Genomic DNA, 17,574 nt, shown 5'->3' with positions numbered 1-17,574 from the left:
GGTGAAATAAACTTATCCATCAACACACAGGCAACCCAAGGAGTGGAGACAGCACGAGGGGGAGAGGAAATAGTGGGGAACATGAATAAAAGTACCCTGCTTAAGGGTTGGAGTTGTGGCAGCTTCAAATGCCCAGAAAAGTGAACTGCAACATTCTAAGGGATTGTTCTCAGGTGCCAAATCTGCACAAGATGTAAAAACCATCTAAAAGTGATATTTGAAAAAGCCCATTTTCAAAAGTGACAGGCACTTAAGATCTTAAATCACACTGAAAGTCAGTGAGACGTGGGCTCCTAAGTCACATACAAAAATGGAATCTAGGCACTTCTGAAAATTTCACTCTAGACCACAAGGGACAACTCTCATGGGTTGGAGGAAGGGAGCAGCCAGTTTACAAAATCCTAGGGTCACTTCGCATTTCAAATGTATCGCTGCAGAAGTTTATGGCAACTTTTAGAGTGGGGCCTAGTGACTGCAATCTAAGGAGGACAGGGATCCTCTCAGTTTGGCAATAGCTCACCCACAAACCAACTGGTTATTGAAACAGACACAGGAAAGAGCAGCTGAGGCAGCTGTCTATGTAGCAGAGGATGTTTTTATTAATGTGCCAGAAAATCTACATGCTGTTGTACAGACATGTCCATAAAGTTACTTATAAACAAACCACCAGCATACAAAACCCTGCAGCGTTTCCTCCCTTATCCCTACAAAATGATTGTCTTTGTAGTTACGGTAAGTCAATGTCTAAGACAGGGATGGGGAGGACAATTGGAAGGGGATGCCCCGTACTCAAACTTTTTTTTCCTTGTGACTGTTAAGTCATTTGGAAAAAGTAACCTCTACAAACCACCTCAGTTTAAAAAAAAATACAGTGCATATTTCAGGCCAGATCAAAATCTCAGCAATAAAACCACAGAAGGCAGAGTAGGACTTTTAGTCTTTCAGCAATCCTGTGCACCCTTCATCACATGAGGGCTCTCTTGAAAACTCCACTCCATGTTCTGCAGGTTCATGCCCCCTTTATATAGTCCCCCTGCCCCCCAGAAGTGCAAAAAGGCCTGAATGATGGCTTTGAAAATCATCTTTTTTTACTTCCCTAACAGCTGCATTTGTTTTAAACCCTTACAATCCTGGGGCTTTCCATCCTGCCAGCAACTAACAGAAGTTGTGCTTTTGCAGCATCTAGAGATTAGTGTAGAGTGAAACACCAGAGATAGGATTCCATGTGTAGAAGCAACAACAGATGTGCTCTTTCCAGTGCTGCTCATTAGGGAGCGTCCTGGATGTGATATACACAATTTGGAAAATGGCCGCCATTTCTCAAGAGGGAAGCTCGGCAGGGCTCAGGTGTCACGTCATAACTATGGAGCCCATTGCACACAAAAAGGAAGCAGAGAGTTTCATCTGAGTATCCGATGAATTCCATAATGCAGCAGTGAGGACAAGTAGCGTGCAGTGGATGCAGGCATGGTGACTACCATCTCCTTCACTTAGTCAGACCTCTCTGAACCACTCCCATCAAGGGGGAGGCTGTCAAAAGCATGTGAGACTTAAATCATTGGGAACTGGGCTCTTAAGACTAAGACGCTTTTGAAAAATCTCACCACAGGCCATAATGGGAATGACAAAGCAGCTCCTAAATGAACAGTGCAGCCAGCTGTAGAAACTCTTCCCCTTCCCTTCTCTAGTGCAATATGGTCCTTCACAGTGGGTCTATAACTCCAAGGACAAGGGGGTATTACCTTAGGATTAATGCTGTCTGCTTTAGGAGGGAGGCAGTCTCCTATGCAATAGTTTTGGAGTGCAGACTGCCAACAGGATTCCCAAAAGCTCTCACCTTCATTTAGAGGGGCGCACCCACTGGTGACAGCAAATTTCAAAGGTAAGATGCCATGACAACCTCTCCTTTGATCTGCCAATGCACATGTGCCATGACTACATGCTTTTATAATACTTAGCACTTTCCATCCACAGACCTTGGCGTGCTTTACGCAAGCGAGCTTCGTTCCTCCCATTTTGTGGAAACAGAAGCACTGAGAGATTAAGTGACCTTGTCCATGGTCACGGAACAGGTTAGTGACAGAGCAGAGAACAGAGGCTGCCTCTATGTATGATACAGAAGGGCAGGCGGATGGAAGAGTTGTTTTCCACATCTCTAAGTTCAGTTCTGCCATTAGAAAAATTTCCCAAACTGGCCCTGATTCCTAAATTAGTGGTTCCCAGAGCTGGCAAAGTTTTTGCCAGAGAGAAGGCAAACAAGGAGAAAAGTTCCCTTGTGGTCATGTTAGGGTGACCAAACAGCAAATGTGAAAAATCGGGACAGGGTGTGGGTGGTAATAGGAGCCTATATAAAAAAAAGACCCAAAAATCGGGACCATCCCTATAAAATAGGGACATCTGGTCACCCTAGGTCACGTCAACCTGACTGGGAAAGCAAAGGCGACATTACCCAGTTGGTGATTGCACAGAGGTGTGCATGCATATGCGCACATGCCTCCCCAGCACTTCTCAATGCAGCCCCACATGAAGCTCAGTCACCAACCTTGTGCTGCAGAAGCCAGTCTCATTCTCATACCAGGCAAAGATATTCCGCTTGTAAACTGGAGGGTGGAATGGCAAAGGCTCAGAATCACCGTCCTGTGGAATTTGCATCTCACCTACTATCAGATCGCCGGAGTTTTGGGATTTGTCAAATGGCATAGCAGAGACACTGCGTAGCACAGACATCAGTACTGAACTCTGATCGCTTCAGCAAGGGCATTGCTCCCGAACTCTGTCAAGTCTCATAACTTTTAGTAAGGATCCACAGAATTACTGGAGCTCAGTCCAACAGCCTTCCTCCAAAGAACAGATTTAAGAGGTTGAATGAGCTATTCAGGAAAGAAACCGCTCTTGGGAGTGTCTCTAGAACCGTCAATAAGCCTAGGTAGTTAGGAAGAGGCAGAATGGGTTTAGATTAAAGTGGTAACTTCTCATCCAAGCCCATCTTGCTGGATACTAGATGGGGAGGGAAATACAAACTTGCCCCCTGATCCTTTTACTTAAGAATTAATGGGTTAAAGAAAATATATTTTAAGTACCGGACTTCAATATTAGCAGGTGGGTTCAGTATTATTTCCTTCTTCCAAAGGATTAAATATCCCTCACCCATGGTTTCCGACTGGTAAGACTAGTTGTAGGCCCGTGTCGGGGAAGCATAGGCCAGGAAGAACAACTGAGTATTCTGTACTAGATGCTCATTAGTTACAGTTGCAGCATAGGGTCTTGCTGAAGAGTTATATATTTATTTTTTGGTTCCAGCAGTCCTATTTTGAGTCCTCTGGGTCTTTGCTTTTCATTTATTCAAAGCAACTCATGATGCGTTCCAGGGGAAGAGATGTTTAAACTCCAAATTTGACTGATATACTGAATATATCTATATACATTATAAAATAATACTATGGGGTTATTGCATAGAAAGATGGTTTGCATTAGCTTGGCCTAGATAACTGTCTGTGAGCGCTGCCTGAGGCCCGAGGATGGCATGGGGTTGCCGGATGGGAAGACATCTTCTTGCCACTGATATTCTTCTTTTCTGGAATGCTCTTCATACCACTCCTGAACAGAGGGAAGAACATACCCAATGAGAGAAGTCTCTTCACCATACCATTCTATTCTCCCCCATGCCCCTCTCGTTGTCCTGAAAAGCCACCCTCTCCCCCTTCCCTGTGAAACACAAGAGAACCCAGGGGTGCGATACATCTCAGATGCTTTGGCAGTAGTAAATGGCGAGGGCTTAGTTAGTTGTCTCTTTTCAGGCTTCTATAAACATCTGTTTTTCCTCCACTGTGAAGTTTGGATACAACTGGAGCTGCTGTCAGGAAAGGGTTAACTAGAGCATTGCTGTAACATTTGCAGAATGGAAGCACTGAGCTCTCAGCTCCTGGGTCCAAAGCATTAACTATCACCCCATCACTTCATATGCAGTTTGCTACAGCAGGATGCACTGGGAAATCCTGGTGAGGACGTTTAATCTTTCAGTGACATGCCTCCTTTGCAGTCATTTAAGATTCATTTGCTAAGGACAGACTGGTCATTTCACTCGCTATAAACTAGAAGAGTCTCAGCAGATTCTGACCAACATTAAAGAATAGCTCCAGGGTTACACTCATTGTGGGAGCCACAGGTCATCCCACTGCTAGCAACAGAAGGGACACCAGAAAGATGCAGAGATTAACTCCTTTGGTATCCATCATCATCAAATTAGTCATGACAAATTCCTGTGGAGTTAAAGGCCCCTTCCCTCCAGAGAGGGATTTTTCTGGTGCACTCCTCTCAGTGCACAGCATGGGATGTTCCAGTGACCTGATCAGTTCCTTTGGTCTATGTATTAATGAGCTTACCTGTGTTTGAAAAGGCTCCTCATGTTTAGAGCGAGTCAGCAGCTTTTCAGCAAAAGGCTTTTGTTGAAACCAAAATTTTGTGGAAATGTTTTGGTTTCGCCTAAACTTCCAGTGGGGAGAGTGAGTGCCCAAACACCCTCGGAACAGCTAGTTGCCCGGTGGTTTGGGCACTCACCTGGGACATGAGAGATCCAGGTTCAAGTCCCTGCTCAATCAGGCAGGGCAGGACCTTGAACATGGAGATGCCCTAATCACACTGCTATTAACTAGCTTGGAGCGCGTGGTCAGTCTCTTGCTCTCTCGTTTCTGAAAGGTCTTTGTTTAGATCAACATTTGTTACCCATTTCAAACTGTTAATTTTTCATCAAATGGAATGCTTGTTTTCCAGTCAGCCCTGGTGATTTCATACTAAGCCTCCAAGGAAATAAAATGGGGGAAGTGCACCTACAGTTCGCACTGCTCATTAGTGAGCCCCCTCCGACTGACCCAGGAGTGGTTGGGCAGGGGAGGGCAGGCTCAAGAGAAGGAAGGATGATGCCACCCCCACTGGCTCAAGTGGTATAATCGTCTATGCCCACAGCTCAACAGACTGACTGCGGGGGTTTCTTCACCAATATGCTCAGGATTGGCATGGTAAGAGCACCTCAGGGTAAAGAGGGGAGTTCAGCCTCCATAACCATGAAGACCATGGTCTGTCCATCTGAGATGGACAAGGGTACCCTATCACGGTGCTATTCAATGGAGTAAATAAGACTAATAACTGACAAGAAAGAAATTGGTAAAGATAGAAGCATGAAAACAACTGTCCTTTGCAGCAGAGACCTCCTATGGTTGAAGAATATTAGCAGGAACTGCTTAATCAGTTAATCTAGGTCTATGTTTACACTACAGCCTACGTTGGTATAATTTGTGTCACTCAGAGGTGTGAATAAGCCACCCTCGAGTGACATAAATTATACCGACCTAAGCGTCAGTGTAGACAGTGCTGTTTTGGCAGGAGAGCTTCTCCTGCCACTCGCGGTAATTAAGTAATTGCATAATGGAGTAATTAAGTCGATGAGAGAACTCTCTCCCATCAGTTTAGAGCATCTGCACCAGCAGCTGTGCCACTGTAAGCTGCGTAGTGTAGACACAGTTTAGGTGTTTCTAATCCTTATTTTTCACCTCCTGCCCTGAACTGCCAGGTGGTGTTGATGGCACTGGTAAATATGTGTTGCGTTTCACCCTGGAGAGTACTTCATTTCAGTGGCATGCACCAGTTTGTGAAGCACTTTGGCTTTTAAGGGGCTACATAAATGTAAGAGGTTATAAATATTGTGAGATGCCCTTTAAATACTATATATTCTGCAGAGCATCTGGCTGTCTGGTTCTTCTGGGTGGCAGACTCCCAACATTTAAAGAAAGATTAAACATTCTAACCAATGGAAAATGTCCATTACTAATCAGAAACTTATGAGGACGTTTGCAACTCGATGTTTCCTACCTGTATCTCCTCCTCGTACATTTTCATACTTAAGTCACTTTTGGTCCTTGATCTCCGTCCCAGAAACAGCATCGATGTTTGCTGAGAAGACAAAAGTATAGAGATATTAATAAAATGGGAAAAAGAACCCAGGTCCTCCAACAACTCCCTGCCCCACTAGGTGACAGCTAGATCAGTGGTGAAATGAGAACCCAAACTTCCTGAGGGAGACTGTGCCTAACTAAACTTTCCTCATTTCACCTATACCCGCCAGGTTACTCAAGGGGTCTTGTTAGTTTCAACTCACACAAGCAGAGAGTAACAGCCTAAGTTACTGTGGGATCATTTTGGGTTATTTATAATTGAGGAGTATTAAGAATATCCTTACAGTTACTGGTTTAACTTTCTTATTTAAACAGTTATTTAGATGTTTCTTTTAAATGGACATGGTTGAGGTTAGAGCCATTTTTAGACTTAATATCTTGAAAACTGCCTCTTTGGCAGATATAACCTTCAAGATTCCAGTTCTGAATTTTTTCTATGTGTACAATTGCTCAACATTTCAATACCCAAGCAATGAGAGACACAGCAAGCCAACTGATACAAACGTGCTGTCATCTAGTACAGCAAGTTTGGGGTCTACAATTCGAGGGGTGGGATGGAAGGGGCAAATTCCAGCTATTACAAAAATCAGTTTAAAGTCTCCCAGCATCATGAGACACAGAGCTCTCGAAGGGAAGAGCTACAGCGTGGGACAGTTTTCAAGGTATCTTCATTTTCAGGCTTGACAATATCCCTTTTGTGATACCAGTGGTAAAAGTAATTGCCATCATCTTCAGAGAAGTAAGCTTGAAACTTGGAACTGACAGTTATATTATGGCACAATGCTTCAGAACTGTATGGACAGCTGTACAGTAGTGGGTCAGGTAGAAAACAGATTGGGCAGCACAGGTGAATTATAGGACAGTAACTGCAGTATTAGGAACTCGCAAAAACCAGAATGCTCCTTCCAGTGGGGTGAGCTGGCCAGGATGCCTCTTAGCAATGTTTATTCTGTATGGTGAGATAAGTCTTAATCTCAGGAATACAGTGGGAATTCAGGCCAGTGCCCTGGGAATTCAACTGCAGTTTCTTCAGTGCAATGAGTTTTAAGTGCTAATCTGCAGGGCACCGATCCAGAGTCCCTTCAACAGAGCAGATTCTAACAAGAGCCAAGGGCATATGTGGAAAGAGGCTTTTCTCTGCACCATAGCAGAAGAGCTCCTTTAAATCCCACAGCTGTGACCCTGGATGTTGCACCACAGAAGTGCAGGCATTGTGGCCTGAATCCCAGCTTCTCTCCGTACCTCATATTTGTCCATTTGTGCAACGACCTTCTGCAGCGGAGCAGTTTCAGAGGCAGCACAATTCCGTCTGAAGAGCTCAATTACACCTGCCATTTCCTCCTTGGAGATCTCCTTCTCCAGGACAATGCCATTGTCTTCTTCAGAGGGAGGGAAAGAAAACAAGGAGAAGACATTGGGAGTCACAGTTTTAATCAGCAATGGCAATAATCCTAACGGGGTTTTCAGAAATTATACAGTCAGAAGGGACCACTGTGATCATCTAGACTGACCACCCATATAGCATAGGCAAGAGAACTTCCCTGAATTAATTCTTGTTTGAACTAGAGCGTATCTTTTAGAAAAAACATCCAATCTTTATTTAAAACCTGCCAATGAGGGAGAATCCATCACAATCCTTGGTAAATTGTTCCAATGGCTAATTACCCTCACTGTTAAAAGTTTCTCTAGCTTCAGTTTCCAGCCACTGGATCTTGTTATATCTTTGTCTGTTAGACTGAAGAACCCATTATCAAATTGTTGTTGCCCGTGTAGGTACTTGTAAACCATAATCAAGTAAACCCTTGGCCTTCCCTTATTACACTAAATAGATCAAACTCCCTGAGACTATCACTATAAGGCTTGCTTCCCAATCCTTTAATCATTTCTGTGAGACTCTTCTGAAGCTTCATAGCACAAAGCTGGCTGTACAGGAACAAACAGGACCAGTCAAGGTGCTGACTTATTCCTTTAGAGGCATATAGAATCACAGAATATCAGGGTTGGAAGGGACCTCAGGTGGTCATCTAGTCCAACCCCCTGCTCAAAGCAGGACCAATCTCCAACTAAATCATCCCAGACAGGGCTTTGTCAAGACTGACCTTAAAAACTTCTAAGGAGGGAGATTCCACCACCTCCCTAGGTAGCGCATTCCAGTGCTTCACCACCCTCCTACTGAAAAAGTTTTTCCTAATATCCAACCTAAAGCTCCTCCACTGCAACTTGAGACCATAACCCCTCGTTCTGTCATCTGCTACCACTGAGAACAGTCTAGATCCATCCTCTTTGGAACCCCCTTTCGGGTAGTTGAAAGCAGCTATCAAATCCCCTCTCATTCTTCTCTTCTGCAGACTAAACAATCCCAGTTCCCTCAGCCTCTCCTCATAAGTCATGTGTTCCAGTCCCCTAATCATTTGTGTTGCCCTCTGCTGGACGTTTTCCAATTTTTTCACATCCTTCTTGTAGTGTGGGGCCCAAAACTGCACACAGTACTCCAGATGAGGCTTCACCAATGTCGAATAGAGGGGAATGATCACGTCCCTCAATCTGCTGGCAATGCCCCTACTTATACATCCCAAAATGCCATTGGCCTTCTTGGCAACAAGGGCACACTGTTGACTCAGATCCAACTTCTCGTCCACTGTAACCCCTAGGTCCTTTTCTGCAGAACTGCTGCCTAGCCATTCGGTCCCTAGTCTGTAGCGGTGCATGGGATTCTTCCGTCCTAAGTGCAGGACTCTGCACTTGTCCTTGTTGAACCTCATCAGATTTCTTTTGGCCCAATCCTCTAATTTGTCTAGGTCCCTCTGTATCCTATCCCTACCCTCCAGCGTATCTACCTCTGCTCCCAGTTTAATGTCATCTGCAAACTTACTGAGGGTGTAGTCCACAACATCCTCCAGATTATTAACGACGATATTGAACAAAACTGGCCAGAGGACTGACCCTTGGGGCACTCCGCTTGATACCGGCTGCCAACTAGACTTGGAGCCATTGATCACTACCCATTGAGCCCGACAATGTAGCCAGCTTTCTATCCACCTTATAGTCCATTCATCCAGCCCATACTACTTCAACTTGCTGGCAAGAATACTGTGGGAGACTGTTAAGCTCTTCAGACTGGGAGATGGCAATCTTACCAACAAGTTAGAAAAGAACAATCAATAAGGTGATGGCAGGTATGTTGGATTGGGAGGGTTTTTCTAGTTCCGAGGATGTTTGGGGCCAAAGGTCTGATTTTTAAAAAAAGGACCTACACCTCATAGCCTATTTTGTGCGCACTCAATTGGGAATGCAAATAACCGCAGTTACAACTGCTGCCATTGGATATCCAGCTATCTGAGCTGGGTGTAATCGGGTAGCTTGATATTTAAATACAGCAACTGCAGTTATTTGCAACTACAGAATTGTGGGTGCACGTGAGGAGGTTATAAAATCAGGCCTTTCCTGTTCAGTTGTTTTCTCTCATACACACAAGCCAGACTTTGGGAGCAAAGTTATACAGACCAGCAGGCTGGCCAGGCCTGGCACTGACCTTCTGAACCTTGGTTCTTTCGGGTGTAGTTCATGCGGAACACAAAAGCCTCCAGTATAAAGGCCACAATGATCGTCATCACCACCTGGGAAGGGAGCCAGAATGAGTAGAGAGCGTCACAGGGTTTGTAACTGCAGCATCCTTCCAAGTCTGGTTCTAATTGAACTGCACCTGAATTCTTGCTGCTTCCCCTCACCCCTCCTTTCAGCAGAGGGAGTGTACAAATCCTAATCCATGAGTCTAGGCGATGTGTTTGTGTAACAGCCTGCCAGTGAACTGGGAATGGGAGGTATGACAAGATGGAGGTATCATTACACACCACTATAACTCACATTCAGCTACATAATAATGAGTCTACTCTGGCAACACTTGTAGTTCTTGCCATATCAAAGCCAGTGAAAGTGATTTGGACACATGCGTCGTTCTGAGCTACGTTTCATAAAGAGAACGTCCCTAATTGGCTGTGGATTCTTCCACTAGAGCATAGCAAGACTGCCGCTGGCATTTAGAGATTTTCCATCAAAAGTGCATTGAGGACCTACCATGGTCACAATATAGAAGATCATGAAGTAGAGGCGGCTCCAGTGAGAGGTTTGTGAGGTCACCCCTTCCTAGGGACAAGAGAGGCAGGAGTTCAGTGGCAGGCAAAGAGGAGGGAAGCTGCATTAGTCCCCTTGAGAGCAGACAAAGCAGCACGTCCCCCCACCCCCAAATATAAATCTGTACCTCATGAAATACAGGACAAGTAGTGCACCTCACGTATCTAACCCCAGGGACTGCCTCTACCATACTCAAAGCCCCGGCTGGCCCCTAGGCCTGAAGCCCTTCCCCTAAAGGATTAAACACAGATTCCCATATATTACTTTGATGTGTAAATACTCACACAATGGTGACGAGTGTTACAGAAAAGTGTAGAGATAGCTATCTGGTTACATATCTAGCTACCAATATACAGCATAGTGCCTGCGACAACAAGCTATAGTACAGAAGTGCTTGAAGAGTGAGGGCACTAACACCCTTACACCAAAGGTACAACAGGTCTGCCATGCTGCATTCAGAATTAATTAGATCAAGGATCCTGAGGTTATTCCTAGTGCAGATTTCCTGCGTAGCATTACAGAGAATGGCTGCCATTCAACCATACATAGCAAGGTGGGAGGGTGGGGGTAGGGGGAGAAAGAGGAGACAGGGAGGAGGAGAGAAGAAATAAGACGACTGATGAGAAACCTCATTGAGAAATACATGAGGTAAAAGGGCAGCATTCAGAACCTTCCATCTTCTCCCTAAACCATTCAGAATTGCTCAATAGCTGCCACATGCTGTATAACAGCCAAAAGGTACAGCGCAGAGCCAGCCAGTGGCAACCTGTCTGTCAGAATATCTGAGTGATGTTACTGGGGAGGACAGCTCCTGGCAGGCAGCTAACAGTGCCACCCTCTCATCCCATCCATGTCAGCCAAAAGTTACCCACTTTCCATCAGAGTGATGAAAAAGGATCTGTGTTAAAGAGAATCTTGCGCTGCAGAGTGATTAAGAATTGATGACAAAGCCCTAGTGCTGACTATAGAATCATAGAATATCAGGGTTGGAAGGGACCTCAGGAGGTCATCTAGTCCAAACCCCTGCTCAAAGCAGGACCAATCCCCAACTAAATCATCCCAGACAGGACTTTGTCAAGCCTGACCTTAAAAACTTCTAAGGAAGGAGATTCCACCACCTCCCTAGGTAACGCATTCCAGTGCTTCACCACCCTCCTAGTGAAAAAGATTTTCCTAATATGTAACCTTAAACCTCCCCTACTGCAACTTGAGACCATTACTCCTTGTTCTGTCATCTGCTACCACTGAGAACAGTCTAGATCCATCCTCTTTGGAACCCCCTTTCGGGTAGTTGAAAGCAGCTATCAAAACCCCCCTCATTCTTCTCTTCCGCAGACTAAACAAACCCAGTTCCCTCAGCTTCTCCTCATAAGTCATGTGTTCCAGTCCCCTAATCATTTGTGTTGCCCTCTGCTGGACGTTTTCCAATTTTTCCACATCCTTCTTGTAGTACAGGGCCCAAAACTGGACACCGTACTCCAGATGAGGCCTCACCAATGTCAAATAGAGGGGAACAATCACGTCCCTCGATCTGCTGGCAATGCCCCTACTTATACATCCCAAAATGTCATTGGCCTTCTTGGCAACAAGGGCACACTGTTGACTCAGATCCAGCTTCTTGTCCACTGTAACCCCTAGGTCCTTTTCTGCAGAACTGCTGCCTAGCCATTCGGTCCCTAGTCTGTAGCGGTGCATGGGATTCTTCCATCCTAAGTACAGGACTTGTTGAACCTCAGAGTTCTTTTGGCCCAATCCTCTAATTTGTCTAGATCCCTCTGTATCCTATCCCTACCCTCCAACGTATCTACCACTCCTCCCAGTTCAGTGTCATCTGCAAACTTACTGAGGATGCAGTCCACACCATCATCCAGATCATTAATGAAGATATTGAACAAAACTGGCCCTAGGACTGACCCTTGGGGCACTCCACTTGATACCGGCTGCCAACTAGACATGGAGCCATTGATCACTACCCGTTGAGCCCGACGATCTAGCCAGCTTTCTATCCACCTTATAATCCATTCATCCAGCCCATACTTCTTTACCTTGCTGGCAAGAATTCTGTGGTATACACAAGAATACATTTAAGTACCCCGAGATCTACATACCATGATGATGTACCAATCATTGACAACGGTCAACTCAAACAGCGTAACTGTATGGAGACAGAAAGGACAAAACAAGAAGTGCTTTAGCCAGCCTGACCAGTTTCAAAGTCATTTCAATGCCTCTGTTTCCCCTATTATGTGCTTTCTCCCACTTTCTTCATAAGATACCTCATTCAGGATAGCCAACAGAGACTGAAATACTTGAGTGCTGATGACAGAAGACAGATTCTACTCTCAGTCATACCAGAGTTAATCTGAAGTCACCCTACTGATGACAATGGAGTGACTCTAGTGTTATAATGGTATAACAAAGAGCACAGTTTGGCCCACATTTCTTAGTAGAACCAGAGTCTGCCATACCAGGCCACACTAAGCAAGACTCTTGAGAGATCCACAAAGAAAAAAAAAGAAAAAAAATCACCACTATCCTCCTCCTCCTGCAGGCCAGACTCATGTTTAAAGTCAGAAAAAAAAAAAAAAAGAGTGACAAGATCAGTGTTAGAGGCTCAGCAGGATAGTGGAGTTGCTCTCTTTATTCATCTCTGGAAACATGGATTCAAAACTGGTTCAGATCACATGTCAAAACAAGTCGGCAGGTTTCATGCTTGTCTCCAGGATATGTTTACCTTGTAAAATCACCACACAGTTGGATTCTCTTAGCCAGCAGCAGAACCCAGGACAGCAAAACGATACTGCTGCAGGTTTGAGGTGTACAGTATAAGTAGGATTAGGGATCCAGAGCAGGGGTGTTACAGGTCACTTGGCAGAGCCACTTGCAGGTGGCAGGGTTAGAATGGGAAGGGGTACGGAGGACCAGGGCTGACACGCATTGGTAGAATTCTGGGGACTAGAAGGAAGCATGGGCAGGTGTTTATGCAAGGTATGTTAAGAGTCTCACCCCTACAGAAGCACCAGATTCACACAGGGTCATTCTGCAATCAGCAGCAGTAGATGCGAGTATTACAACAATTAAGATAAGAACCAAGATGTAAATATTCCTCTTACCAAAGCTGTTCAAAATGTTGTCAAAGTTGTTGAGATAATAGTAACCTTCTTCCACCACTGTCTTGTTTCCAACCGTGTGATTCACCCAGCGATAGGCATCTGCAACTGTACTCGTGCTGATTAGAGAAGCCAGAACATACAATGAGAGGTGCTCTGGAAAGATGTGCAACGCTCCAGGTGCTGACAGACACAGGCATGCTGAGAGACCTGTGGGCAGGGAGGCTATTTTTCCTTCTTGCCAACACTTGTTGCATTTTGAATGCCATTCTCTAAAGTGGTACCCCCCAGGCAAGGGCACTGCAGCATCATACCTATTACATGGGGGCTTTGCTGTGGTGCCATTATAGAGCAACCATCCCAGCCCAGCTGCTTCAGGCAGCGATTCAAATACCCAGCACTACCAAGCAGCACAATACTACCCCTCTCCCTTCTCAAACTGTAAGTAAAGATCATTGCACTGAGTCTCAGCAAGAGAAGTGATAAGTCTCCCTTTTACTGTGAATCTCAATTCAGAACAACCACTCTTCGTAAACACACATCCACTGGCCTTTTCTTGATAGGAAAATACAGATATGACACACGATGCTCCTGGCTTGGCATTGAACCAGGCTATTAACAAGGCTGTTTCAGAGGAAGGTGGTTGCTGGATACTCACTTGCAGCAGTTTGGGTAGACAACCCCAGAGAAGAATTCCATGCCGACAATGGCGAAGGAGTAGTAGAAGATAAGTAGGGTTAAGCCCAGGCTTGAGGAGAGAGAAACAAAAGTAAGACCTTGTCTACACTGCACCTTCATTGTTAAAACTTTTGTCCCTCTAGTGTGAAAAAAACAACCCCTGAACGACAGAAGTTTTAACGATGAAACACACCAGTGTGGACAGCGCTTTGTCGGTGGGAGATGCTCTCCGGCCGATGACGCTATCCCCCCTTGTTTGGGGTGATTTGATATCGTCGTCAGGAGAGCTCTCTCCTGGTGACAAAGAGCGGCTAAACTGCGTGCCCAACAACAGCGTGGCTGTAACAGCACAGCTGCACCATTGTAAGGAGCGCACTGTGGACGTAGCCTAATTCTGTTATTCGCCAATTGGTAGGACAGAGAAAAAAGCAAAGTCACTCAGACTGGCTGTTCTCTAAGCAGTTTTCCATCTCTACCATCTACCGTAAACCCCAGTGTAGTATCTGACCACCTCCCTGCAATTCTGTTTTGTTTCCTATGGAACATGTGCAGTGTTTGTCTAGTTTTAGAAGTCTCAAGTCATGGAGTTCTGTACCACTCCCTTGATGAGAAATAACCTCTGAGAAACTTGAAGATAACCCTTCTTTCCTTACAGACTTGCTCCTTTCCATTAAGCCATTACATATTTATTCCCCCTCCCCACCACCCAGTTTCTCTAATGAAGCACAAGCCAACATAGCTGTATCCTCTTTGTTTCCTTGACCATCAGCAGTGATGTCAGAACAGCTTCAAGAATAAGGATAGTTCGTTAACATGTCTGAACACCTAGCTAGTTTTGCAGCAGGGGAATAAGATACTGTGATGTCATAGACTGACAATGGCTACTTATCTCAGTGACTAATTAAACGGGCATTCCACATCATTTTGAAATAATTGTAACCCATCTGGTCCCCTATTGTACCAAGGACATGAGGCAACACTGGGTATATATATCTTCTTTGTGAAACTTTCTTTGCACAAAAAACATCATTTCTTAAAAACCAAACAAGTGCCAAAGTGGGGTTGCCCCTGTGCTCAGCACAAAGGGGTTATTGTGCATCAGGTGCTAGGCCTAGTGTGCTAGAGAACTCTTTATGTATTTCTTTGTGCTGCACTGCAAAGAAAGAAAAAAGTGATCGCTCCTACCGTGACCCCAGCCCAGGTATTCATTACCCTGGAAATGGCAGTGTCATATTAGTACACGCTCCTTTGGGATGTTGCCCATTTTTCCCCCTCCAAGGGGGGCTGTGCAATACCTTGCCATCCTAGGGAATAACTCAAACATTGTGTCCAGGACATTCCTGTAGCGCTTCTTCAATTTAAAGAGCCTGAAGAAGGGACGAAAAGCCAGTGGTTACTTACTGGAAGACACTTCCTTCCTGTTTTGTTATTAGCCGCATAAAGACAAGTAGCATGTAGCAGCAAAACAAAGCCTCGAGAGAAGCATTTTGAATACAGGCACAGCCAGGGTCCATATGGAGGCATTCCTCGCTGTGATGCTACTAAATGAGAATCTGGGGACTGTGCACCTGCATTTAGACAGGGGAGTACTGATAGAAGGAAAAGATATAACATGATCCAATGGCTGGAAGTTGAAGCTAGACAAATTTGGATCTGAAATACAGCATAATTTTTTTTTAAAACAGTGAGGGTAATTAATCATTGGAACAACTTACCAAGGATCGTGGTGGATTCTCCACCACTGCCAACTTTTAAATCAAGACTGGATGTTTCCTAAGAGATCTGCTCTAAGAATTATTTTGGGGGAATTTCTATGGCCTGTGTTATACAGGAGGTCAGACTAGATGATCACAATGTTCCCTTCTGGCCTTGGAATCTATGAATTGTTTTGCACTTCCATTATTCACCAATAATTTCCCCAGAGGTGGAGTGGGACACTGCTCTTTTCATCAGTAGATCTCAAAGCACTTCACACAGGAGGTCTGTATCATTATCCCTATTTAACATATGGGGAAACTGAGGCACGGGGCAGAGGAAATGACTTGCCCAGGTCACACAGTAAGTCAGTGACAGACTCAGACACAGATCTCCCAAGTATCAATCCTCTATCCACTAGGTTACACTTGTGGAGGCAAAATTGAGTGGGCCTGGACTTTGGTCAAAGTTTGGCTAGCTTGACCAGTCTGACTGTGTGGGTGGCCAAGAGATGCTATGACAGCAGGGCAATTTCTAAAAGCCCCTGACTATCCAACCGGTTCTGCTTAAAAAACCCCTGACTGCAATATTGCAATATACAACCCATGGCCTACAGTCAACCGCACTTGGCCTATTGTTTAACCTCAAAGCTTGCTCAACCTAGAAAAGTTGCTTATTGATGCAATACGTAGGATATTGTCCTTATAAGGCATAATTGGTAGGGTCTGTTGGAAAAGTACCCATGCAGAGGTGTATTGTTCGAAATGCCACTGAAAACCCTATATAAGTTCGTTGAAGTGTATGGAAAGCAGAACCGCTTGCCACCCTGCGTGCAGCTATGCTGACTCTCCTTGCATATATGCTCGCATAAAATAAAAAGCCTCAGGCAATTCTGATTCCTAAAACAATGAGTGGTTAATTTTCCACCACACACTGCTTCCCTTCACTTGGTTGGGATACTTAGACTTTAGACACATTAAAAGTGGAGAGGTAAGGACTCCCAGTTCCTGATCCAGACCATATTTACTCAAATAGTCTTTACTCCTGTGGGTAAGCCCCTCTGTCTCATGTGAGGAAGAACAAGCTGTATGAATAAGTGTTTGCAGGATTATGCTTCTCAGGATAAGGATAGTGTTTTACCTATAAAGCATCATACATAAATAAATTACATTTATAAATGGCGAGCTCCTACATCATTAACACCTGTATGCTTGGAATTTACAGAACACATTCTAAAGGTGCGCTCACTTACCAAGACACAAATTCAGTTCTGTTTTTCCCCTGCAACAATCAATGGGAGAAAGCTGCATTCCTCACACATCAATCAATACAAGAGGAAAAACAGACTTCTGAGTGCAGGATTTGGCAGATGAGTAAAGGAGAAAATGGTTTCTTTTAAAATGTAATTAACCCAATTGTTTAAATCATCACATGTGCTCCATTAGCAAGTGGGGATCCTAGACAGTATGACCTAGTGGATAGAGAACTGGACTGGGACCCAGGTTCTATTCCCAGCTCTGACAGGTTTCCTGGTTGACCTTGGGCAAGTCATGTCTCCTCTTTGGGCCTTAGTTTGCCCATCTGTAAAATGGGGATAATACAATACTGACCTTCTCCGTAAAGCATTTTGAGATCTACTGATGAAAAGTGCTATATGAGAACTAGGTATTAGTTCATCTTTAGTAAAAGAATACTTTGTCTTCTATAGAACTTCCATTTGATGATCTCAAAGCACTCTACAAAGATGAAGGAATCTTTACAAAAACCTTCTGAGGCAGACATTATCATACCCGTTTTACTGAGGGACAGAGAAGATAAATTACCTGACCAAGGAGTCACTGCAAGTATCAGAACTGGGAAGAGAACTCATGCAACTTGCTCTAACCAGTAGACAACAATTTGCCTCAGTGACTGGCATTTCTGGGAGCTACAGCACTCTGCACATAGGAACACAGGAACTGAAAGACGGGATCAGACCTCAGGTCTGTCTAGCCCAGGATCCTGAACAACAG

General features: G+C 44.7%; 1 protein-coding gene across 4 annotated transcripts in view; it reads right to left on the bottom strand.

The window, feature by feature from the left end:
• Positions 1-575: 575 nt before the first annotated feature.
• TPCN1 (two pore segment channel 1) overlaps positions 576-17,574 on the bottom strand; it is a 69,519-nt gene continuing 52,520 nt past the window's right edge. For all 4 annotated transcript variants that reach the window (XM_077834790.1, XM_077834792.1, XM_077834791.1 and 1 more), the window contains 9 exons: positions 15,163-15,234; positions 13,848-13,937; positions 13,193-13,308; positions 12,188-12,234; positions 10,023-10,091; positions 9,481-9,565; positions 7,191-7,327; positions 5,866-5,946; positions 576-3,597 (listed from right to left, as the gene is read on the bottom strand). In XM_077834790.1, coding sequence (XP_077690916.1) covers positions 3,481-3,597; positions 5,866-5,946; positions 7,191-7,327; positions 9,481-9,565; positions 10,023-10,091; positions 12,188-12,234; positions 13,193-13,308; positions 13,848-13,937; positions 15,163-15,234 — 814 coding nt within the window. In that variant the 3' untranslated portion in view covers positions 576-3,480. The remainder of the gene's footprint in view (positions 3,598-5,865; positions 5,947-7,190; positions 7,328-9,480; positions 9,566-10,022; positions 10,092-12,187; positions 12,235-13,192; positions 13,309-13,847; positions 13,938-15,162; positions 15,235-17,574) is intronic.

This window comes from Eretmochelys imbricata, chromosome 15, assembly GCF_965152235.1.
Source record: "Eretmochelys imbricata isolate rEreImb1 chromosome 15, rEreImb1.hap1, whole genome shotgun sequence".
Taxonomy (NCBI): Eukaryota; Metazoa; Chordata; order Testudines; family Cheloniidae; genus Eretmochelys; species Eretmochelys imbricata.
The sequence above is the reverse complement of the archived record's forward strand: the minus strand, read 5'-3'. Positions and strand labels throughout refer to the sequence as shown.